Source organism: Panthera onca, chromosome A1, assembly GCF_046562875.1.
Source record: "Panthera onca isolate mPanOnc1 chromosome A1, mPanOnc1 haplotype 2, whole genome shotgun sequence".
NCBI classification, from domain to species: Eukaryota; Metazoa; Chordata; class Mammalia; order Carnivora; family Felidae; genus Panthera; species Panthera onca.
Genome location: NC_138339.1, coordinates 160,253,901 through 160,279,516, shown reverse-complemented (window position 1 = coordinate 160,279,516; position 25,616 = coordinate 160,253,901). Strand labels below are relative to the sequence as shown.

Genomic DNA, 25,616 nt, shown 5'->3' with positions numbered 1-25,616 from the left:
TTCAGTGCTAGGGGGGCGGGGGGGGGGCAGTTGGTATTGCAGAGGCTCCGGCGAGTATCCTGTATGCAACCAGGTAGGTATTGCTGTACGATTTATTTCTAGAAATGTGTGTTTTAATTTTTTAAATTTTTTTTTTTTCAACGTTTTTTTATTTATTTGTGGGACAGAGAGAGACAGAGCATGAACGGGGGAGGGACAGAGAGAGAGGGAGACACAGAATCGGAAACAGGCTCCAGGCTCTGAGCCATCAGCCCAGAGCCTGACGCGGGGCTCGAACTCACGGACCGTGAGATCGTGACCTGGCTGAAGTCGGACGCTTAACCGACTGCGCCACCCAGGCGCCCCGAGAAATGTGTGTTTTAATTTTGATGGAATTTGCCAGAGTCCCAGAAAACATTTTAGAAGTAACGTTCTTAACGATACTGCACTTCTAGTTTTTCGAAAAAAGGAGTCTCGGTCTGAATGCTGCCTGCAGCCTTTCCCTCGGTACTGGTGTGCACACACCCATGCCGTGGACTCCCCATGGACTCCTCAGAAAGGCAGTTGTGGCAGTGCACACCCGCTGGCCACTGGCTCATAAAGCAAGTGGAGCTGGCCTCAGTGTCCCCCCAGGACCTCCTCTCTGGCTCTGCTTTTCCCCCTGCAATTCCGCAAAGCAAAGGTGCCTGGCCCCGACTGGGTCGGGCAGGCTGCCTGTCTCTCCAGCTCCTGGGTGCTGGTGTGAGGCGTCCAGCCCGGCTCTGGGCAGAGGGGACAATTGCTGAGGCAGTGCTCCGGGCACTGGTTGGTGCTCTGAGGGCCCCAAGTCTTGGAGTGTAGTGCCTGGGGTGGGGGTGGGGGTGCAGGTAGCCAGCAGGCTGGTGGCCCCGTGCGTGGTTCTGTGGGTGTCTGGCATCTGCTTCATGTCCAGTAGCAGGGGAGAACTGGTCTCAGCTCGGTGCTGTCAGTCACGAGACACACATTGATTGCTGTGCCTGAGGCTTTCTCGTATGGAGCCAGTCAAGCTTACAGAAGAGGAGAGTCAACAGTCAGGGCTCCCTGAGACTACTTGCCATTCCCTGTACCGTGGTCCCCTGGCCTTGCCGTCATCGTGTCTGGAGAGCAGTTGGGAGGAGAGGCCAGGGGACCCTCCCTTCTGGCCCTTCAGTCCCCAGGGAAGCCCTGCTTCCCTCGTAAACACAGCCAATTGCATCGTTTGTGTTTTACACATGCTTTTACAGAGCTGCTTTAGTTGTGCAGTTTCCTTTTTGGTCACCAGCCTGTTTCTCTTTCCCCTGGGTGGATAGACCTCTCAGGAGATCCTGATGGGCTCTGTCCCCACTCCCTGTCCTTGCCCACAAGTGATGCACAATGTGGCAGGGCTGCTGCTCCCTCAGTGGTCCTGGCTCCCCCTGCCCTCGAGGAGGATTCCCAGAGTGCCCGTGCCCACCCAGCTGAGCTGACTTGGATCCTGTCCTAACCACCCCCCCCCCCCGCCCCATTCCCACAGTGCTACACACCTCCCCTGCCCAGTCTTTACGCCCCCCCCCCCCCCCAGGTTGGTGGCATCTGTCTGAGGCACTGGCCTCTTCAGAGGTGGGGCTGGAGTGATGCTGCTGTCGTAGGTTAACCAAATCCCATTAGAGCGTTTGTAAAAGGCTAGTAGTTGAAGTTCTTGTGGAAGTCATAATGGGCCCCCACAGTACTTTTCCTATGTCAGAAAACCCAGGACAACACCCACATTGTCCCACGGGAAGACCTCACAGTTGACAACAGCAAGTGTCTTTCTCTTAACTAGAATAAAATCTGTTAAGGGCCGTCACTACTTATCCCGGGGAAACAGGACTCGGGGTAACGGGCAACGCAGGCCACGCTGGCTGCTCCCTTTGCCCAGCCTGTGCCCTCCACGGCCGCACATGTCGTAGCCGATACTCGGCTAAGCAAATGAGCTCCATCCACACTGTTCAGCCGCCAGAGGACCAAGTGCTGAGGCGCACCGTTCCCTGGATGAAGCTTGAAACCCTGTGAGTGAAAGACACACACCCACAACCATGTGCTCTGTGCTTCTGTCGGTAGGAAACCTGCAGAGGCAGACCTTGCAGACAGGAGGTGGAGCCTGGGGGGAGAGGGAGCCTTCCTGAGCTGATGGAACCATTCTCACGTGGGTGGTGATGGTTGCAAACTGTGAATACGCCCACTGCAAGTGGGTGAAGCGTGTGGTACGTGAATTACACGTGGGGGGTGATGGGCTAGCGTGTGGGCTGCCAGAAGCCCTGCCTGACCCTCAGGACCCCAGATGTGGGCACTACTGTTCACTGGGCAACAGCTACGCATCGGTCACTGGGTCCTGACCCTCGTGTTACAGATGAGGAAACTTAAGGAGGGGGACCAAAGCCTGCACCCGCCTGGTGTAACCCCACGGCCTCACCACAGACCCCCTGCTCTCCAGGCTGCTCTCACTGGGGGGCTGGTCTCCTTGCTGAGGCCTTCTCCCTGCCGCCCTCGTGCTCCTAGGTCCATCCCATGCTCTGTGGCGGCCTGGTGGTCATGGTTTGCCCTCTCCCAGGTCTCCCTCCGGCTGGGGCCTTGACACTCCCTAGCCACTGCTCTTGGGGTCACAATGGGACAGGTCCCAGCACGATGCTTCCCTGACCCCCTCCCTTCTGGTTCACTGCCCCGGGCTCAGCCAGCACGGCTCCCTAACCTCACAGGGCTGGCTGTTTGTGGCCTCCATGACCCTCCTGCCATGTCCTAGGGCTTCCTTCCCACCTGCCATCTGCTAGCACCCAGCCCTCCCCAGTGGGTCCCTGCTCCTCACTCCAGGTGTGGGACAGGGACAGGATGGTCACCTGGGCCTCATCGCTGGTCTCACTTCTCTGGGCTGGGCACAGGCCTCCCCTTCTCTCCCACTCTTCCCGAACTCCCACCTCCCGGGCCTCATGGAGGTCCTGTGGCCCCAGCAGTTTCCTTCTCCAAGGCACTCAGATGGCTTTCCACCCCACCATGGGACCTCAGCCCCAGCTAGATTTGTCCATTTGGGTCTTTAGGTCCCTAAGTGCACAGCCTCCTGGTTTCTCAGATTGGCCAGGGGTGCCTCACCCCGTGGACTTCACTTGCTGCTTCTTCAAGCTTTTGCACACTCTCCCTCACTTCTCCCAAAACTCTTCAGACACCACATAAGCCCAAGGCCACCCGCTTACCCTGTGTAAGCAGAAAATCAGTCCTGACTGCGCTCTGCTCTTTTTCTCTGTAACACGTCTGATCTGACGTGGTCTGTCTCCTTCCATGGGCTACACATCCCAGAGGTGGGGGGTTTATCTCAGCAAATGTGGACACCCCAAGAAGGAGGATCCAGGAGTGCCGGCAGGATGCAAACCCGTGGTTCAGAAGCCAGGCCTGGGTGTCACGCAGAAGGGGGTCTTGGTGGTGTTCAAAGCCCCACCCCTTGCACTTGGGGTCCTTGCACTCCTCGACCATGTGAGAGTCCCTCCACCTTACAGCTGCCAGCATCGCCACCGTGCTCCCTCTGTGATGTCATGGGTCTGTGTGACATCACAGCGGGCAGGGCGGGCCCACCAGTGGAGCTAGGTCCCACTGGTGGGAGCGGTGGAGGGAGGAGGTGCAAGTTTGTTGGATCCAAAGTTGTCCACTTGAAGTGGAACTGTGGGACCGTGTGGCTGAGCGGGCTCAGCGGGGGACGTGGTTGCCAGGTGAGACCGGGGTCCGCTCTGCCCAGCCCCACCCCTGTCACTAGACTGACCACGGCCGCCAGCCCCCCGGCGAGGTCCCACCTGGGCTGACCTGTTGTCTCCCCCAGGTTCCCTCGACCCCGCGTCTCCGTCAGCTGCTACGATGAGATATGCACCAGAATTAAAGAAATACCCTTCTCACCTCCTGAAGAAATTTGCAGGTAACAGGGCAAGACCGCCGTGGAGGCTGGTCCACCCCAAGGTGATGGCGGTTAGTCACCGGCTTGAGCCAGGGAAGGGGGCAAAGGAACGTGTGCTTTCAAAAATAACGCAGGAGGGGCGCCTGGGTGGCTCAGTCGGTTAAGCGTCCGACTTCGGCTCAGGTCACGATCTCGCGGTATGTGAGTTTGAGCCCCGCATCGGGCTCTGTGCTGACTGCTCAGAGCCTGGAGCCTGTTTCAGATTCTGTGTCTCCCTCTCTCTGACCCTCCCCCGTTCATGCTCTGTCTCTCTCTGTCTCAAAAATAAATAAATGTTAAAAAAAAATTAAAAAAAAAAAAATAACGCAGGAAAAGGCTGTGCAGCCTCCTCTCTCAAAATTCTCCGTGCAGAAGAAAGCTCCTGGACCTGAGGCATTCACAAGAAACGCATTTAACTCCCGGGGCTCTAGGGTCAAACCCGGTTCACTGTGAGGTGTCAGACTTACCTTCTGTCTCAAAGTGGTTATGGTGAGAGTGACTTTTTCATGAGGGGAACACGTTTCTCCGCGGTAAAGCCCTCCTCCCCCTTCCCTGGTGCCTGGGGTCTGCATTCGGACCCCTGGTACTGGGTGCTGAAGGAGTCTGCTAAAATGTGGCTTTCTGCAAGGCTTGCGGTCAGTGGGAGCCCCAAGGTAGGTGTCCTGGAAGCCTGAGACCCTGGGGGACCACGTGAGGAGAGGGAACGGCCGTTCCTGCTGTGCACGCTCGTGCTGACTTCTCAGGTAACCCTTCTCCGTGCATTGCTTTAGTGACAAACAGAAGATAGGAAAGTGGAAGGAAAAGAAATTTGGTTTTCTTCTTCTTTTTTTTTAATTTGGCTTGGGGTCAGGCCTGACGAGGGAGGGTCCCGGGCCGGCCAAGCTTCCGTGAGACACATTTCTCCCGTCATCTGAAAGGAATCCACTGAGGACCAAGCCCTCAGGATGCCCTTGGGGGCCGGTCTCGGGGGGGCTGCATCACACAGGGCAGCTGGGAGACAAAGGTCAGTGGGTCTCACTCGAGGCCCCAGGGTCCAGGCCCAGGCTCCAAACCAGGCCAAGGGGGCTCACGGGAGGGGCTGTGGTTTCTGATCAACATGGCTCCGTGCAGAGGAGGCAGGTGGCCTGCACCTGGGGCACCGAGTGGGTGGCAGAGATGGCTGGCCTGGAGTGCCCCCCGAGTCTCCTGGTGGAAGCGCCTGTGTGGAGGACAGTCCGCTCTCAGGGCCTGGGGCATGGGTGGCCCATCTCGCCTCTATTCAGGGCGGTGAGACCGGGGGCCCTGGTGCCCACCCGGTTCTGAGGCTGGCCAGGTGCCCCTTCTCTAGGCGTGGCTGGAGCGGCTTGGCCATTCGGGGGCGGGAGGTCATCGTCCCTGTCCTCACTAGTCTGAAAGAGGGGCCTGCTCTCCTGGGTCACAGTGATCCACCTGCGTTTTGACCATAAACTGCCCTTCCACCAGTTTTGGGGGTGAATGCAAGTGTCTCTGTCGTCCTCTGTGGACATTGACGTGGCTGTTAAGTGTTACTCTGAGGTGTGGGAGGTGAACAGGTAGAGGGAGTGGGCAGGTAGGAGATGGGCCGGTGGGGTGGGCAGGCATGGGGGCTGGGCTGGCGGAGAGGGAAGGCAGGTGGGCAGGTGGCACCTTGCGTTACCACGGGCAAGGACGCGTCTGCACGAGGGCGTGTGTGAGAGGACACGTAAGCATGGCAGAGGAAAGACCCATGAGGACGCTTGGAGAACCAAGCCAGACCCGCCTCCCTGGCTGTGACCCAAGGCACCTGGTCCTCATGAAGCACAGGGCACTTCCCCCAGGGATGTTGGGCCCCCTTCCCTTGTGTTTTATTTTGCCCCAGTCTCTGTTTCTCCAAAACCGGAGGTGCCCAGTGGCCTGGCCGTCACAAGGGCTGCCGTCTCCCTCTTCCTCGTTGCCTTTCTCACCTGGGCCCTGGCGTTCCCTGGATATCATGGGCAGCACGGGGTGCAGCCCTAGCATCCAGACCCTGCCCAAGGAGATGCCAACCATCTGGCTTCCGCCCCATCCCTAGGTCAGGTGTCAGGTACCATTCCCAGCGAGCAGCGTGTGGTGGGGCAGCTGAAGGCACCGCTTCTGGTGCCCAATGGTCACATGACTGCAGGTTGTCCTTTGATGCTTTTAGCTGGCCAGTCCGGGGCTACAGGATGTCTTCAGTAAAGCCTCACTAACCCACCCCCTGCCCCGTCTCTTGGGGGTTGTGGGCTGGGCGGAGGGGTCACGCCAGGGATGGAGATGTGGATGAGCTCTTTGTGTTGGGCACCTTTGCAGAAACACATCAGGACCTTGTGGGAGGTGCAGGCAGAGAAAACAGTCCTGGGGAGGAGGGGGTGGGCACAGAGGTCTCAGGCGTAATGGGGCACTGAGCTTCCGCGCAGGTGCGCTGGGGGGCCAGCTGCTGTGGCAAACGATCCCATTCGAGTGGTCAGCATGGGAACTCACATACCTGTGTTTTCTCACCTGGGGAGTAACATTGAAGAGACAGTCATGAACAAAGTTACGCCTGAACGGATTGTTTCCCCTCCCCGTGCTTTTTACCAAGATAAACTTCCACTGTCATGGAGCTATGTGGAGAATGTCCCCTAGGCTCTGTGAAGGGCACCCGCCGAATGGGTCCTATGGAGACAGTGGGAAAGGGGAGATCTGGGCTCTGCCTGGCAGCTGTGCGGTCTTGGGTCTCCTGGAACTCTCTGGAGCCGGTGTTTGCTGCCACCCTGACTATTCTGTGGGAGCCACCAGCGGGCACCGTGTGGCCAGCCTGAGCGCCTGGCAGGCCCTCTGCAGCCCAGGCCCCATCTGAGGTGGACCTGGGCAGGTGACTGAGGGCTGGGTGACCGCAGGCGGCGGGGGAGGCCGGCCCCACCCGCCCAGCAAGCCTGGCTGTAGTGGGGGGCAGTGGGGCAGGAGGGTGACAGCCAGACTTCCTCATCTCTGACCCTGCCTGGCCTCGTGTTGCCGGTCCTGCCACAAGTCTGGGCTGTGCTGCTGTGTCCGCAGTGACATTCCAAACGCACGTCTCAGAAAAGAGCAGGAGGGACGGTGGGTTTCCCTGGAGCCCCTGCACCTGAAAGGCTTACCAGCCCCAAGGGAGCAGCCGGAGACCCTTCCTCCCTTTCCCTCGGGACTGGAAGCCCCAGCAGGGTCTGGGGCAGATGTTGCTGACTGCCGGTTAGGGGACTCACTCGTCCTCCTAGCTGGACACGCGTTAGCCATTGGTGCCAGAGCTGTGCTGAGCACTGTCCCCACCATCTGCTCATGCACGTTCAGTGTGTTCACTTCTGAGTTTTTTCTTTTTTTTTTGGTCAAAACTGTCATTTCACTTGGTCCTTTTGATTCAACTTTAAAATGCCGAACCACCCCTTAGCCTGTGTTGATAATTTTAACTCACATGTGCTTAAATGTGCATTAATTACGCATTATAACCTGAACCCCCCACATCCGTTGGCTGTATCAGATCTTTGTTTTCTGTTTGCTTTGCAGAGTGCCGATGTGTGCGAGCACTCTGCTGAGATGCTCTGTCTCCTTAATCAGCAGGGGACTCTGCATTATTCTGTGCAGTTAGCTTGACATTGTTTTGTTCAGAAATCTAACTCATTCTAGATCCTCGCGTAAAAGTGAGATTCATCGGATGCATAATTAAAAGCATAACAGGGGCGCCTGGGTGGCGCAGTCGGTTGGGCGTCCGACTTCAGCCAGGTCACGATCTCGCGGTCCGTGGGTTCGTGCCCCGCGTCGGGCTCTGGGCTGATGCGTCGGAGCCTGGAGCCTGTTTCCGATTCTGTGTCTCCCTCTCTCTCTGCCCCTCCCCCGTTCATGCTCTGTCTCTCTCTGTCCCAAAAATAAATAAAAAACGTTGAAAAAAAAATTAAAAAAAAAAAAAAAAAAAAAAAAAAAGCATAACAAAACCCCACAGTGCAAGCCCACGGGTGCCCCCTCCCAGGCACGAGTATTTAGAACTCCGCTGCGGCTGTGTTCTTGGTGCTAATGGCTGTGTGCGTCTGTGCTTTGCAGTGTGTGACATTCCTCTCTACAACATATGTGACTACAACATCACCAGAGACCGGTGCAAGGAACTCGGGTGCTGTTTCTACAAAGGCGTGTGCTATGAAAAAGCGGTTCCCAGTAAGTACCCAGGAAGCCCGCCTCCCTCCCGGGCGCCTCCTGCTGGACGGGCCTCTGTTGTTCCCTGGTCCCATCACTCTGCTTGGCACCTTGGTGGGAAGAGCAGTTTTAGGGTCTGTGAGTGAGGGAAAAGCCACCAGAGGAAATTCACTCCCGGATGGAATCCACCTGATACTAGGGAGGGTACTTCTGGGACCCTGGGCACGCTGGGGGTGCAGAAGCAGCTGGTTCCGGGCGTGCTGGTCACCAGCTGTGCACAAGATCAGACCCGCTGAGCGTGGGCGCTGGAGCCCTGCAGCCGGGGCACGAGGGCCAAGGACGAGCCCCGATGGGGCTTCTCCTCAGGCTTGTCACCGTCAGAACAAAACCAGACTCCCACTGAGGTGTGTATCCTGACCCCTGGGGCCTGGGATGTGTCTGGGGAGACCAGGCCGGCAGGGGGTCCAGGGATGAGGGGGCAGGGAGAGGCCGCCACCCTCGGTAGGGCCCGCTTCCCGGAGGTGGTGAGGGAGGCACACGGTGGAAGGAAACGGGGGAGTCACAGTTGGGTGGGAGGGGCAGGTGTGGAGGGGGTGATAGCAGGGCCCCTGTGGGAAGGGCTCTCTAGTGATACAGTCTGGGTGTTTACTCACACTTCACAGCTTTGGTCTTCTGTGCCTCAAGAATTTTCTTCTTCTTTGTTTCTACTATTTGTTTTGAGAGAGTGCGAGAACAAGCACAAGCGGGGGAGGGACAGAGAGAGAGGGAGAGAGAAAGGATCCCAAGCAGGCTCCGTGCTGTCAGTGCAGGGCCCGGCATGGACCTCAAACTCGAGAGCCGTGAGATCATGACCTGAGCTGAAATCAGGACTTGGACACTCAACCGACTGAGCCACCCAGGCACCCCCGCCCCTAGAATTTTCTAAATAGTTGCAAACCCATCAAGAAATTCCACTTGACGACTGATGTGTCTTCTTGCCCTGTTTGTGGCCCTTTCAGCAATGAGGATGCTTGGCTCTAGGAGTGTCTGGGAATGGACAAGCAAGTCTCTGCAATGAGGCAGCCTGCTCAGGGCCCTGTCGGAGAGGGGGAGGGGCCGGCAGGCAGGAGGAGCTGGCAGCCGGCCGTGGTCGCCCAGCAGCTCCGGTGCTGTGAGACAGCGTGTCCCAGGCCACTCTGCTCTGTCCCCCGTCCTCAGTGGATAAAGGCACACTCGTGCCACACAACTGGGAAGGTTTCTTCTTGTTTCCTCCTCTGAGCCCCAGGTAGGCTGAGCCCTTGGAGACAGACATGGGGACTTTCCTCTCATTCCTAGACACGGGAAGGCCTAGCAAGTCAGGAACAATTGTGACTGGTAACTGTTACCAAAGAGTGACCCACTGGGGCCACCTGGATCCCGCCTAGCCAGCGCCTTCAAAAAGAAAGTGACCTTTTGGACAAAAGGATTCAAGAACAAAAGCCATTGGGGGATCCTGGCTTGCCAAGGGGAAGCCTGTGTCTTGCTTTATGGTGGAGATTTGGCACTTGGGGCAAAAGAAGAGGAAGTTTGCCTTCTCAGAAAGAGGCGCAGTCAGAGACCACGAGAAACACCATCAATAGCTGGGAAGATTTTCTGATGACAATGTATCTTCCAGATCTTGACTTGGGAAGACTTGGGTCCAGACCCTCACTACTGATCTCTGCCTCTGGGAGACCCAGGCATCTCTAGGATCCCACACCTTCCCCTGAACCTGTAGATAGAAACAACTGGAAGTTATCTCTTTTTTGGTTGTTATCTTTGCTGAGACCAAATTCCTATAAAATTTACCCTTTTAAAGTACACAGTTCGTTGGCTTTTGGTATATTCACAGAGTTGAATCCCCACTATCCCGTCCAGAACATTTTTATTATCCCCAGAAGAAACCCTGTACTCATCAGCTGGACAATCCCCATTCCCCGTTCCCCACCCCACCTCCAACCCCCAGCAACCACCGATTGGCCTCTATGGGTTTTCCTCTTCTAGACATTTCCTATTAATGGAATCCTACAGTGTGTGCCTTGTGTATCTGGCTTCTTTCACACAATGTTTTCGAAACACATCCGTGTTGTAGCACATGTCAGCATTTTATGCTTTTGTATGGTTGAATAACATTCCGGTATATGGACATGTCACATTTCGTTTACCCCTGTATCACTTAATGGACATTTGGGTGGCTTACACTTTTTAGCTATTATGGATAATGCCACTATGAACATTTGTGTGTAGGTTTTTGCATGAACCTGTTTCCACTTCCCTTGTGTGTTTACCTAGAACCAGAATTGCTGGATCCTATGTTAACTATATTTAAAACATTTGTTAAGGAACTGCCAAACTACTTTCCCAAGTGCTGCACTGTTTGATAGTCTCAAGAGCAGTACGCGAGGATTCCAGTTTCTCCCCATCCTTGCCGGCACTAGTTGTCTGTCTTTTTGATTATAGCCATCATGGTAGATGTGGAGTTGTAGGTCACTGGGGTTTTCATTGGTGTTTCCCTGATGAGTACCATGGTGAGTGTGTTTGCGTATGCATTATTATGGCCATTTGTATATCTTCTCTGAAGAAAAGTCCATTCAGACTCCTTGCCCGATTTTTAACTGGGTTGATTGTCTGTTTATTGTGGGGTTGTAAGAGCTCTTTGTATATTCTGGATAGTAGACCCTTAACAGATACGTGATTTGCACCTACTTCCTCCCAATCTGTTTGGTCTTTTTACCTTCTTGATAGTGCCTCTTTGAAGCACAAACTTTCTTAGTTTTGACGATGCCTAGTTTGTTTGTTTGTTCTTTGGCTGTTTGTGCTTTTGGTGTCCTAGCTAAGAAACTAGTGTCTAATCCAAGGTCACAAAGATTTACATCTCTGGTATTTTCTAAGAAGTTTATAGTTTTAGCTTATGCATCCATGTTTCTGGTCCATTTTGAGTTTTAATTTTTTTTACGTGTTGTGAGGCAGGGATCCAACTTCATTCTTTTGCATATAGATATCCTGGTGTCCCAGCATCATTTGTTGAAAAGACCATTCTTTCCCCCGTTGAATTGCTTGGCATCCTTGTTGAAAATCAATTGCCTGTAAATGTGAGGGTTTATTTCTGGACTATTGTTTTATTCCACTAAGCCGGTATCACACCATTTTGATTAATGTAGCTTTATAATAAATGTTGAAATTGAAAAGCATGAGTCTTCCAACTTTGTTCTTTTTAAAGGTTGTTTTGGTTACTGTGGATTCTTTGTATTTCCATATTAATTTAGGATCAGCTTGTCAATTTCTGAAAAAAATGCCATCTGACATTTTGATAGGGATATTTGTGTTGAATCTATAGATAACTTGGGGGTGGGTATTACCATTTTAATAATGTTAATTTTGATCCATGAACAAGGATGTCTTTCCACTTATTTAGATCTTTTCTTTCAACAGTATTTTATAGTTTCTAGTTGTGTTTCTTTTGTTAAATTTATTCCTAAGCATCTTATTCTCTCTGATGTTGTTGTAAATGGATATATCTCCTTAGTTTGGTTTTCAGATTGTATATAGAACCGTAGGAATATACACAGGAAAATCGAAAGTTTGCTAGAATACAGAAATATAATTGACTTTTGTATATTGATCTTGTATCCTGCAACCTTTTGGGTTCATTTATGACTTCCCATTTTTAGTTGATTACTTAGGATCTTCTAGATATAAGAGTATATCATCTGCAAATAGAGATCATTTCACTTCTTTCTTTCAATACAGTTGGTTTCATTTCACTTTCTTGCTTAATTGCCCTGGCTAGAAACTCACTGATTCCATTCATCAGTGAGAATGGACATCCTTCTCTGGTTCCTGATCTTGAAAGAGTTTTCAGCCTCTCATTCATTACATGTGCTGGTAGCCGTGGGTTTTACTAGAGGCCATTTTTCAGGTCAAGTAATTTCCCTTCTCTTCCTACTCTCTGGAGGGTTTTTATTACGAAAGGTGGTGGATTTTATAAAATTCTTTTTCTGCATCTAGTGGTGCTCTTGATGACAACTGTGGATTTGAGTTACTGTCTAGTATCCTATCCTTTCATCTGGAAGGACTCCCTTCAGCATTTTTTGTAAGACAGGTCTGCTAGTGATGAAATCTCTGTTTTTGTGTATCTGGGGATGTATTAATCTGTCCTTCATTTTTGAAGGATAGAGTTGCAGTGTATAAAATTCCTAACTGGCAGTCCTTCTGTGTCAACACTTAGAGTATCTCATCTTTTAGCCTTCTGACCTCCATGGTTTCTGACAAGGAATCTGCTTTTAGTCTTGAGGCTTCTTTATATAAAGCACGTTTCTTCTGCTGTTTCCAAGATTCTCTTTTGACTGTTTGCCATGTGTCTTTGAATTTATCCTCATCATCAAATGTGGGAAACTTTGCCATTTCTTCAGACATTCTCCTGTCTGTCCACTCCCTCTGGGCCTCTCATTGTGCATATTTGGTCCACCCCACAGGTCTCTGAGGCTCTGTGAGCTTTTCTTGATCCTGTTTTCTGTTACTCGGACTGGATAATCTCAACTCATTTATCTTCAAGTCTGCAGATTCTTTCTTTAGCCCACCCCAATCTGTTGAGCTCCTCTAGTGATGTTTTCATTTCTGGTATCATATTCTCAATTCCAGAATTTCTGTTTTGTTCTTTTCTAAAAAAATAATTTCTGTGTCTGTATTGGTACTTTCTACTTGGTGAGATACCGTTCTCATACTTTAGCTCTTCAAATATGGTTTCCTTCAGTCTTTTGACCATATTTAAATTTTTTTTATGTTTATTTATTTTTGAGAGAGAGACAGACAGACCATGAGTGGGGTAGGGCAGAGAGAGAGGGAGACACAGAATCTGAAGCAGGCTCCAGGCTCCGAGCTGTCAGCACAGACAGCGGGGCTCAAACTCACGAACTATGAGATCATGACCTGAGCTGAAGTCAGACCCTCAACCAACTGAGCCACCCAGGCGCCCCTCTTTTGACCATATTTAAAGGGGCTAATTTAAAGTCTTTGTTTGGTGATTCCAACATCTGGTCTTCCTCAAGGACAGTTTCTACTGATGGTGTGTGTGTGTGGCCATACTTGTTTCTTTGCATATCTAATGTTTTTTGTTGAAAACTAGACATTTAGAAATATGTGGCATCTCTGAAAACTGTGTTCTCCTACCTCCCCAAAGTTGTTGGCGTTGTTTAATGACTTTTCTGAATGAATTCAGTAAAGTCTGTATTCTTTGTGGTCTGCAGCCATTGAAGACTCTGCTTGTTAGTCTGCTGGTCAGCTAATGACAGAAATCTGCCGAGATGCTTGGAAACAATGTCTCACAGTCTTCGCTTAGGGGCTCTATGTGTGTGTTGGGGACATACCTTCAGCCGTCAGCCAGTTTTCAACTGTGCCTTAATCTTTACTCCACGCTTACACAGAGCCTTGAGTTCAGCCAGAAGTGAGAGCCTAGGACCTTCTCTGGTATTTCCTCCATAGGTACACAGCCTTGAGTATGCCCATTGCCTTCTAGATTCCAGGGAATATGTCGCAGCTTTTCAAATCCCCTTCAGACAGATAATTCCCCCGGTTTTCCTTTTAAGCTTTCTGGTCCACCTATTGTCTACCCCCAAGTGCTTTCGGCCACTTTAGCTGCCATGATTTTCCACAGTTGCCTCTGTTTTCAACAAATGCCTGAGAGAAAGCTGTTCACACTAAATTAGCTCCAAGTCAGGTCAAACAAAGACAACCTTGCAATTGGGATCTTCTAGTGAAGTGGCAGGTTGACAAAGTAATGACGGTGCTCTGGGCCTGGGACTTTGAAGGATCTTCAGCCCTGCTCTGCTCCCTCCAGGGATGCCAGGCTGCTAGTGGTCGCCATGACTGTGGGCTATTGGTTCAAGACTCGCATGGAATTAGAGGTGAGCAGGAGTGGGAATAGGGCAAGTTAAAATGTCCACAGGTCACTGTTCTTAGTGACCGTCATCTGTTCATCTGCAAGCTTTTGATTGGTTAAGTTTCCGAGTTCCGAAAAAGTAGATTCTGACAAATGGTGCCAATGTTCTCACTAGTTTTTATGGAGGAAGGATCTGGTGGGGGAGGGGGGTTCTTTTCTGCCATGTTTTTTTTTTTTTAATTCCTGAGGTCACACTGGAAATTCTGGACTTCGGTGAACCTCCGGTCCAGTCATACACAAGCAGGTGGTGAGAGCTGCAGGGAGTCACGGCACTTTGTCTCTAAAGGGGTTTGCCCTCCGCCTTTTCATCATAAACCCACAACCTTTGGGCAGAACCCTGCCTGGGCCCCAGTCTTCCAGCGTGGGATGGCCTGCCGTCCGGCGGCTTGCTCTGAGCAGAGTCCACAGCCCTGGTGGCGGTCTGGCTGTCATCTGCTGCTGTTTGCATTTGTTATCTTTTTGTCTTTCTGTGGCCTCAGTGGCCTGCCTCACACATCTCACTACTTGGGGGCCACAGACGAGTAGGGTCCGGCTCACTTCCATTTCCATCGTGGAGTTCTCTTTCCTGGAAGGCTCTGATGTCTTCCTGAGGTTTTTCAGAGATGTTTACCATTTGGGGCTTCTAAAAGCAGGAGACCTTCCCATCCAAAGGGCATTTGAATGTGTTCTTTCAGTCTTCTATGTATGAAGGTGCAGAAGCTGTTCGGTTCCCTGATGAGGTCACGCACACGGTCGTGGTCTTTGGTGGTCACCCTGGTTCACTCCTGCCCCAGGGAGACGGCCCCAACAGCAGAAGGTGGTGAAATGGATCCTTCAAGGGAGATTGCAGCTGGCAAGGGCACATAGATTCAAGCTGCTGCCGCTTCTGTTTCCATCTGTCCCTCCCCTGAGCATCTTGTCAGGAGCATTTTATGCAGGAGTTGGCCATTTTGTACTTGTTAGTATGCAATTGAGCCGTTGCTTATGTTAACATTATTACTTATGCCCATAACTCATATGAAGAATGAGCCTTATTCTTTTTTTTATTTCCCATTTTTTTAATTTTTTTTTTATATGAAATTTATTGTCAAATTGGTTTCCATACAACACGCAGTGCTCATCCCAACAGGTGCCCTCCTCAGTGCCCATCCCCCCCCGACCCCCATCAACCCTCAGTTTATTCTCAGTTTTTAAGAGTTTCTTATGGTTTGGTTCTCTCCCGCTCTAACTTTTTTTATGCTACATGGCAATGAGAAAGAATGAAATCTGGCCTTTTGTAGCAATGTGGATGGAACTGGAGAGCGTGATGCTAAGTGAAATAAGTCATACAGAGAAAGACAGATACCCCGTGTTTTCTCTCTTATGTGGATCCTGAGAAACTTAACAGAAGGCCACGGGAGAAGGGAAGGAAGAATGAGCCTTGTTCTTTTTTTTGTTTTTTTGTTTTTTTTTTCGTTTATTTATTTATTTTTGAGATAGAGACAGAGCATAAAAGGGGGAGAGTCAGAGAGAGGGAGACACAGAATCTGAAACAGGCTCCAGGCTCTGAGCTGTCAGCACAGAACCGGATGCAGGGCTTGAACTCACTGACTGCGAGATCATGACCTGAGCCGAAGTCGGCCGCTTAACCGACTGAGCCACCCAGGCGCCCCAGAATGAGCCTTGTTCTTGACAGCACCTGATTTACCAGTGTCTGTAAGGAACCCAGAAAAGAACACAAAGTCTCAAGAATTTTTTGTCCTGGAAGAGGCGTCACTGTTCTACAAGTGAGGATATCGTTTCTGCATGGAGGCAAGGGTTCATCCTCTCTCCATCCTTGCACTGTTCATACAGGAGTTGCGTGGGCGAGGCTTTTTCTTAACTTCTAACTTGTTTCAGGCTCGAGAGGCTGGGCCGTCTGTGGGAAGAGTCTGGGCAGTGAGCCCTGCATCTGGGTTCTCACTGAGCCCTCAAGATATTTTTCATTTCCTTGACATCTTTCTCATTCAAGACGGCAAGTGAGCCTTTGTGCTGCGTAAGTTGTAGTATTCGGTGACAGGGTATTGGGAGTTCTTTGTGCGCATAATTCTATGTTAGGAAAACCTTTCACCAGCTTCTTAAATTGGCTGGTTTGAAGTGCACATTGTGTTGTGGCATAATCTGTATTATTAAGAATATGAACTTGGGAAATTAGCATCAGATCTTTGAGAACAAATTGGGAATCCAGAGAGAAGGACTTATTGTCATTCTTTAGTCTTTAGGGCACGTTATTTAACACGTCACTTTTTTCCAAGTGTTTGACTTCTGTTTCTTCACGGGAATCATGCAGATGATTTCAAAACTTTAAACTGCATCTGGGGGCGAACTTACCAAGAGATTTCTGAAAGAAAATTATACTTTCTTCAGTTGCTGCCATTTCTCTGTGACCAATCACAGTATCTTGTTTATGATACACCATACATATCGTTTATAACAGATTGTGTGCTGGCCAGCTCCTGTGCAGAGAGAGTCACGGAGATGCAGTCTCTGCCTCCAGGAACTTGACGCCAAGGACCAAAAATACTTGCACCTGTAAAGATGCGGAAGCTATACTGAGACTTGAATACTCACACATGGTCCATGTGCGTGTGTCTCTTCAACGGCTTCACTCACATAAATTCTAAATTTACACCATGAAGTAAGGGATCCACTGAGGAGCATATATTCCCTGGAATTCAAGAATTTGAGAGCTCCTTTCTTGTCCCTTAAAAGGTCCTGGTTCGCTCGTTCACTTGGGTCCTTGCGTTCAGTTCATTCCGCATCACTCAAAGTATACTTTCTCTGAGCCAAGCCCTTTGCCTACACGCTTGTATTAGTTATTGTTGCAGAACAAATTGCTCAAAGTTTAGCTAAATAAGGTCACATTCATAGGTACCAGAGGTTTGGACCAACAGATCACTTGGGGGGTGGGGGGACACAATTCCTAAATTGTGTCTAAATGATCTAAAGTGACGGCTTAGAAGCTTAGTTGGATGGTGTGGGGCTTGGCCACTCATCCATCCGAGGGCCCGACCGGAACTGAAAGGTCTTCTCCAAAGTGGCTCCCTTTGCGGGCATGTGGTTCTGACAGTTAACAGGAACCCCTTTCCCATGCCATGAGGTCTGCTTCCCTGTCCTTATGACATGACTGTCTCTTTCCAGAGCGAGTGACCTGAGAAAGCTGGGTAGAAGCCACAGTGACACTCTGACCTAGCCTTAGAAGTTACACCCTGGTTCAGAGGTAATGCTATCTCTGCCCCATGGAGGTGTCTGTACTGACCTGCGTGTGAATAACAGGAGGCAAGCCCTCCCGCAGGCCATCTTAGAGGCTGGTTGTTCTAGCCCTGGGGATGGAGAGGTGAACTCAGGTGAACACATTGCCCTGGGAAAGGCATCCCTGAGAGAAGCCCCGGCTGATTAGAACAGAGCCTCCAACAAGCAGCTCGCCAGTTGGTTCAGTGCTGTGGTGTGCTGGTGACCACACAGGCCAGCCCCCCACCCCCTCCGTCCTCTTTCTGATGCACGCTTGACCACGGAGCACCCTTCCTATGCCTGACCATCCCCTACTGAGCTCATATCAATATGAGAAAATTAAGCATTTGGCTTCAGCCCCCTTCAGTTTTCTGACTTCAGCCCCCACGGAAAGGATCCCGGAGGCCCCGTCCGTTCTCAGAGATCCTCTGGCTCAGTCCAGAGAATAGAATTCCCACTGGAGTCACCCTCCCACGCCTGGGAAGCAGCTTTCTCTGCAGATACTGCTTAACCTTCTGTCGTGGGTTGAACTGTGTTCCCCTAAGTGATCTGCCGAAGTTCAAACCTCCGGTACCTGTGAATGTGACCTTACATAGAAACAGGGTCTTTGCAGATGTGATCAGTGAAGATGAGGTCACGCTGGAGTAGAGGCCCTGATTCCAGTACGACTGGTGTCCTTCCAAGAGGAGCCTGAGTTAGATGCAGCGCACACAGGGGAGCACCACATGAAGACAGGGTCACGTGGGGAAGATGCCCCAAGATGACGAGGCAGAGAGCGGGGGACGCATCTACAAGGACAAGGACACCCGGGGGCGCCGGGCCCACCAGGAGATGGAAGAAGCAGGCAGGACCTCCCAGAGTCTTCGAGGGATACCTCCAGTTTGGATTTCCACCTCCATAACCCAGACACTGTACTTCGCTATTGCGTTAAGCCACTGGTTAGTGGTGCTTTCTTCTAGCTGCCTCGGGACACGAAGGCCGCTCCCAAGGACACAGCGTCCAGCAGTATTCCTGCCAGTTAAGGATGGGTGAAAACGGTTTATGGGAGGAGGTAAGAGACTTGAAGCACATCTTGTCACTCAGGGTGGGGTTTGCAAGGAGGCTGGTCTCTGTCCCTTAAGAGTGAAAGTAGCGAGAGAAGCGGCAGTGGTGACAACAGTGTGTGTGCTACCTGCTGGCAGCTCAGCTCAGCTCTGCCCTCCAGTCCCCTGGACCCTTCCCTCTGCCCGTCGGAGACCGTTTTGGGTGGAGGGCTCCCGCCGGGGCATGCTCGTGGGCACCAGGGCTCCCGGATACAGTGCCTCGCTCTGCCTGAGACCGCTCTGTGGGACACGGAGACCCACACGTCCATCCCAGCTGGGTGGGAGAGGGTCCTGCGGTGGAGGGTCCCCAAGGGAAGGCTGGGCCTCACCTGCGCCTGCTTCCATGGGGGTGAAAAGGGGCCCAGAGCTTTCCTGCGCTGGGGACCATGGCCACAGGGGCCGCCTGCCCCCTCCGAGAGTCACCTTGAGGCCTTGGCTCTTCCGGTGGACTCATCTAGGGAAGACATGGGCAGCGTGGGGACAGTGGAGCCCCTTGTTAGTACGGCAGCCTTGGGATAACTCGCCTGAAGATGGAGAAACAGGTTCCTGGGAGTTGGAGGAGGGAGGCCCAGATCATGGGCGGCAAAGGGGCTTTTCTGGAGGAGACCAGGTTGCTGCCTGCACCACTGTCTTATGGGCGGCCCTCAGCTGTCCTCTTCATGGCCCGCGTGGAGCCTGTGGCAGTGTCCTCAGGGAAGGATTGGAGGAGAGGAGAGGCCGCCTGGGCAGGGGCAGGGATACTGCCCACCTCGGAGACAGGACTGACTTGTAACAAACTGTTTTCCAGTCTACGTGCAGGTGTTTTCTGCCTTGATCGTGATCATTGCTGGGGCCTTTGTCATCACTATCATTTACAGGTCAGTTGTCTCTCCCTGTCTGAACTCACCCGCAAAAGGTGCAGGACGCAGGGCGCTAGGGAGCGGGTGGGGGATCCTCTCAGAGCCTGAGCTCCTAACAGCAGCCCCCACCCCCGGCCCATGCCAACGTTTAAGGAGCACCCACACTGTCAGCCCCCTGCCGGCCCCCGTTTGCCCGTGAGAACCCTGTCCGGTGTCTGCTGTTACGGTGTAGATGAGAATCTGCCCTCTCCTTTCGGTGGGGAGGACACGAGGCCATGGCCACTGGCAGCTGCCCACAGGCAGGCCTGGATTCCTCACTGCCACTCGGGGCCAAGGTACCCCCACCGCAAGCCCCCTTGTGACGTGGAGAAAAGCCAGTGAGACTAGTCAAGTCACTTTGTCCCGCAGCAAGGAAAACCAGTCCCCTCCTGTGGGAACTCCTCTGGTGCCCGGTGACATCCTGAGTGGCCTTTCTGCACAGTCATACTGCCCGGTCCCTGTTCTCACCCTCCGGAATCTGAATGCCACACACGATTGTGTGTTTGCAGCCTGTATAGGAAACTAACCTGGGAGCTATTAAGGCAAAGCGTGATCCTGAACCCTGAACCCTGTTTGAGGGGGACGTCCTGGTGGAGGACTGAGTGGCCCATTCAGTTTTCCATCTTTAATTTCCCTGATTGTAACAAAGAGTCTCTTCCCGTTAGAGTTGTTCAGGAGAGTAGGAGAGAAAAGGAAGTCCGCACGGAACTGCTTCCGTCACCCATGTCCAGCAATCAAGTGGAATTGACGCTCTCCGGCGAGCAGGTGGGGTCCAAGGCTGGGAGCGCGGAGCCATTGAACAGGAGCAAGGACAGCAAGGAGGAGGAAGAGGATGGTGAGGTGGAGGGCTGTCCCCGCACAGGGTGCAACTGAGGGAGCTCGTCTGTGCCGGGCACGTCCTGGCGGTGGTGTGGGGACCCGGCCGCTACCGTGACGGCCTGATGGTCTGCTGCTGCTGGTCCCAGGGGGGTGTTCTGCAGGAAGCACAGGCATTGGTATATATATTAAGTCTCTCCCGGGGCTCTGGCCATCGTTGCTTTTCACAGGCGAGCACCTGGCCGGGTTAGAGAAGGAAGCGTCCCAAATGGTCAATTCTGCCTTAGGTGGCATCTGCAGGGACACGCCCTCTCTGGGTCTCTCCTTAACCCGTCAGTCATGGAGACTTGGTTTTACTGGAGCAGTTGGGAAGCAGAAGGGCGGGGAGAAGAGGTCTTCTGAAACATCTTTTAGGATCCAGATCCTTGCCCCTGACTGAGCCGTGTCTGAGCTGTGGTCTTTCCCGCAGGGCAGGGCGTCACCTTCTCAGGGCACTTTCTGCAGAGTGAAGCCACCAGAAGCCACGCTCTCCTTGGGTAACAGAGCAGGCAGCACAGACCCACTGACCAAACTGGCCTTTGAGTAAATCGTTGTTTACATGGCATATAATTGGCGTGTTCACAGACCTCATGACGTGGCTGAGCATTCCATTCAAAAGATCCACTCTTTCTTTATCTTAAATCCAGCAACACTGACAATAATGGAAGATGAAGAAACCGAGGACTGAGGTGCACGACGGAGGCAGAGTGAAGGTTGGCAGAAACACCCAAGTGAAATGGTCCAGCTGGCGAACCGCTGTGAAGTGTGTGATGGAAACAGCATCAATGATGAGACAATAAAGGTATTTTAAATGCTTCTTGTTCTGTGTCATTGTAGTCGGTGCTGTCATTCTACCTTCGGACAGAGACAACCTGGGAAGTGCGCAGACATTCGCTGGAAGCTTCCAGCGCTCAGTGGTGCCGCTTGTTAGCGCTGCCGGAGTCCAGGCACCTCACAGCACCTCGCCGGGCAAGGCCACCACGCCCTTTCTCAGAAGACAGGGTGGGCTTGTCGCTCTGACTCACGGGGCCTCAGGACCTGCCCAGGAGGGGTGTGGCACCCATTTCTGGGAGGCCCCGGGTGGTCTGCTACAGCTTCCTCACAGCCCCTCTTCTGTGACAGAACACGACTAGTGGGTGCTAACCGTGGGGGTTACAGCCCACCAAGCCCCTAGTCTTGGAGAATCTCTGCCCTCTACCTTGGAAACTTGTGTTCTCCAGAGCAGGTGTGGCTCATTCATCCGGACATTGTGGGCTTAATGTGTGTGTGAGCATGTGTGTGTGCATGCACCTGCATTCAAATGTGTGTACATATGTGCATACATGTATATGTGTGCATGTGTGTATGCATACGGGTGCATGCATATCTGTGCACACATGTGTCTACATGTATGCGTGTGCACATGTATGTATGCATGCTCGTGTGTGCATGTGTATCTGTATCTGTGCATGATCTTATGTGTGTGCACATATATATGTATACGTATATGTGTGCATATGTATATATATGTATACTTGTGTATATGCATATGTATGAGTACGTATGTACATGCACATGCATATGTGTACGTGTACACATGTGTGCATGTAGACATGTACACATGTGTGTTCACGTGTACACATGTGTGCATGTATATGTGTATGCACGTGTGTGCACACATATGTATGCTTGTGTGCACATATGTGTATGTGTACACATGTATGTGTACATACACTTGTGTGTATGCATGTGTGTGGATGTATACGCATACATATGTGTGCACATGCACAGTGTACGTATGCCTGTACACACTGCACATGCAGGCATGCATGTGTATATCTGTGTGCACACGTGTGCATATACATGTGTGTGTATGTGTGTGTATACGTGTGATATATATAATATATAATATATATCATAATATATAATATATATAATACATATATATAATATAATATGTGTGTGTGTGTATACGTGTGATATATATATATCAAGTTGAGCATACATTCTGCTTAAAGGGGTGAGCACTCAGCACCGAACGTCAGGGCAACAGGTCAAGCCCAGTGGGCGGGTGGGCAGGGCCTGGCGTTGTTGGCTCTGGGGGTCCCGATGGCGATTCCCACCCGGTTCCTGCTCTAAGGGCTTCCTTGTCAGAGCTACCTTGGGTCGAAGTTCATCTACTCCAATGAGCCTCAGGTTTATTTAGGGGACTGGAAGGAGTTGTGCCCCCAAAGAAGAGCTTGTTATGGCTCCCCGCAGGCTGGGAGCAAATCTGCCCGCTGTACTCGGAAAGGGCAGGGGACACGTGTGCCGTTTTGCATGGTCTTGAGAAAGTAACACGGCTGAGATGAGGTGCAGTAGCACGTTCTCTGTAACCCCAGATCCCCAAATGTCCTCTCAACACACAGTCGGTGTGGAAACACGAGTTTGTATAACACACGAACCATGCCCTTTTACAACTCTCTGAGTTTTACATTTTGAGAGCTTCTCAGTCCAGACTGGCCCCGTTTGCAAGTGGCTGCATGTGGCAAGGGGCTGCATGTTGGACGGTGTGGTTCTGGAGGCGGGAAGGGGGATAGGTGCATCCGAGTCCAGCCCACCCCGCCTTGCTCACTGTCCGGGGTAGCAGCGTGTCCAGCAGGTGGCTGTGAGCCTCCCTGGATGGCGCTGGCTTGGCCTAGCCCCCTCCCCTTGGTGGAGTGGACAGTTTAACCCTCACCGGGGTTGGGAAGGAGCATCAGCCAGTTGAAGCTGAGTACAAGACACTCCATTTATGGGACTAAATGGCTGCTTATGTTTTTACTTCCTTAGTTCTATTACAGAAAACACAAAACATTCAGAAAAGTAGAAATAAACCGTTCGTGTCCCCGTGACCACAAATGACCATAGTTAGTACTTGATCATAGATGCTATTTTCTTCACATTTCTTCTCTAACACAGTATTTTGAGTCCAGCCTGTGCTTGGGACAGTAATGGACGCTGGTCTTTTCTCCTGTGATGTTTATGTGTCGACCTGACTGGGCCACAAGGTGCCCAGATGTTTACTCGAACATAATTCTCGATACATCTGTGAAGAGGTTTCTGGATGAGATTGACATTTGAATCAAGTAGACTGAGGAAATCAGATGGCTCTCCCTAGTGTGGGTGAGTCTCATCCAGTCAGTTGAAGGCCTGAACAGAATAAGAAGGCTGATTGTCCTCTGAGTTAGAGGGACTCCTCCTGCCTGATTGCCTTTGAACAGAAACATTGTTTTTCCTGCCTTTGATCTGAACTGAAAGATGGGCTTTCCTGGGTCTTGAGCCTGCCTGACTTTGGGTTGGAGCTCAGAGCATTGGCTCTCCTTGTGTCCAGGTTGCTGACTGCACACCTGGGGACCTGTCAGCCTCCATAATTGCATGAGCCACTTCTTTAGAATCAGCCTCCTATTGCCTCCTGTTTCTCTGGAGAATGCTGACCAATACCCCTCAGTGTAATGAAGAAGGTGGCCTCAGCCCAAGGAGAGGTCTGGTCTCTGTCCCTGGTGCCTGGGAATTTTCCAAGGGCTAGAAATGTCTCTGGGACTCAGGGTGGGCCCCTAGACAGTTGCTGCTAACAAGGTGACTCAGGACAGAGTCAGCTGCACCAGGCACACGGGCCATGGGCTGTCAGCCCAACCCCTTGGAGAGAAGAGGGCAGCAGGTTGAGTTCAACCACACGGACAGCAGTGTAATCAGTCGTGTCTTGTGTCTATATAATGACGCCCCAGGAAATGCTGGGCACCGGGCTGGGCTAAGTGCCCCTGGTTGCTGACCAACATGGATGTGCCTGGAGGGTGGTGCGTCCCGAGGGCAAAGAAGCGGCACCTGTGGGACCCTCCACCTCGTCCTGTGCGTCTCTTCCTTTGGCTGTTCCGATCTGTATCCTCTTGATACAATGAAACTTGAATCCTAAGTATACTCCTTCCTTGAGTCCTGTGGGTGGCTCTGGCAAATTGTGGTATGCAAGGGTGGTTGTGCAGACCCCCAGTTTTGCAGCCAGCTGGAGTGTGGGTGGTGCGGGGGCCCCAGACCTGAGGCCGGTTCTGGAGCGAGAGCAGTCGTGTGGAAACTGGTACCTCGGATTGTGCGGTGTGGCTAAACTGCCTGGTACCCTCTTCCTCACTGCCGTGATTTTGCCCCTGGCCCCACTGCTGGCTGCCCGCACCAAGGGAGGCTAGAACCCACGTTCTCTTTACCCTCATCATGCTGGGAGGGGATGGGCCTGCGAAGGGTCATGTCAGTCTTGTCAGTGCCCAGAAGGACAAAGAGTCCTCACCAGGTCCTGCAGAAGGTCGGGGAGGCCCATCTGGTCTGGGGGAAGTGGAGGCCAGGTCATCTGGGCCTGAAGGAGGCCGGCAGTCCTGGCCAGGAGTGTCCCGTTTGAACCGCTCGCAGTGTTTTCTGTCCACGCTGCATTCCGGGATCGTCTCATTCTTGGCTGCTGAAGCTTGTTGAACGTCTATGACAGGCATGCCACGAGCCTGCCCTCACAGAGACACAAGCCCTCCTCGATCGGCCCGTGCAGTACCTGACAGATTATGGAATAATTCTCATTGTTTTCACTTGTCTGAGAATAAAAACATTTTATTCTGAAAGTAAGGTGGCATACACTATCATCTGATCTTTGGATGAAGTAAAGAAAAGCTGATTGATTTTCAGATAATGAACTTGCCGTTAAGTCTCGATTTGGATCCCGTGTGTTTAACTGCCTAGTACCATTCGGCACATCCCCCACTCCGTGGTGTGTTGGTATGTCACCCACAGGACACGACACTTCCCGGGTCCAGTCCACATAGAGGCTGCTGCTGATTGTTCACAAGAAAAAGAAAGTCTGAGCATAGTCTTTAGCTCACAACTCTCCCTTCCCTCCCAGGATGATCCACAGTCTGTCTCTTTGTGCTTGTTTCTAGGTTGCAAGTAAATAGATTTTAAAAACGAACCTCAATCTCTTGCTTTCCCAGACTGATTTTAGAAATTAAATGCAGGCGCGTAGAATAAATTCCCCCCCCGAGTGGCTTTCCGGAGTGCGGCTAGCAGTAGAATGAGCACGTTTACATCTTCAGGTCTGTGAAAATCTCTGCAAGTGGGAGGAGGGCTCCAGAGCAATTGGCCAGGTGTGGGGCCGGGGGCGGGGGGTGGGGGGCAGTTCCTGGGGACGCTGGGTGTGGTGTGGCCTGGGACCTTGGTGGCCCATGGGTGGGGTGTGCGGGATGACAACGAGGGGACGGAGGTGGGGCCGGCCTTTCCTCTGGCCCCACCCATCCCAGTGTGTCAGCCTGCCTGAGAGTAGCACGAAATCGGTCCTTCGGGATGAGCCAGCCAGGAACCAGCTTCCCCCAAGCAGTGGCAGGTGCCGCTGTGATCCGTGAAACGGTGCACACCCAGGTACATGGAGGTACATGGCAGCAAAACTGCTACAGTCTTCAGACAAAGCTCTGTCCTCAGCTGGGAGAGAGAGGATGGGCAAGAGGCAGAAAGCCAGCCCCCAAGATGCCCGCGTCCTGATCCCCAGAACCTGTGCATGTGTGAGTCGCTTTGCAGATGTGACACACTCGGGGTCCTGGAGGCCGGCCCGGCTGGTGACCCGGGTCCTGAGAAGT

At 52.1% G+C, this 25,616-nt stretch overlaps 1 protein-coding gene across 2 annotated transcripts; it reads left to right on the top strand.

The window, feature by feature from the left end:
* Positions 1-1,802: 1,802 nt before the first annotated feature.
* Positions 1,803-20,836, top strand: TEX29 (testis expressed 29). Of its 2 annotated transcripts, none has more exons than XM_060636686.3 (6): positions 1,803-2,003; positions 3,797-3,889; positions 7,952-8,062; positions 19,074-19,143; positions 19,830-19,999; positions 20,667-20,836. In XM_060636686.3, exons 2-6 carry the CDS (start codon positions 3,832-3,834, stop codon positions 20,705-20,707), a joined length of 450 nt encoding a protein of 149 aa, XP_060492669.1. In that variant the 5' UTR covers positions 1,803-2,003; positions 3,797-3,831; the 3' UTR covers positions 20,708-20,836. The 2 variants fall into 2 exon arrangements, with proteins under 2 accessions (XP_060492669.1, XP_060492668.1); XM_060636685.3 differs by lacking the exon at positions 1,803-2,003 and adding an exon at positions 3,526-3,689.
* The last annotated feature ends 4,780 nt before the right edge of the window (positions 20,837-25,616 follow it).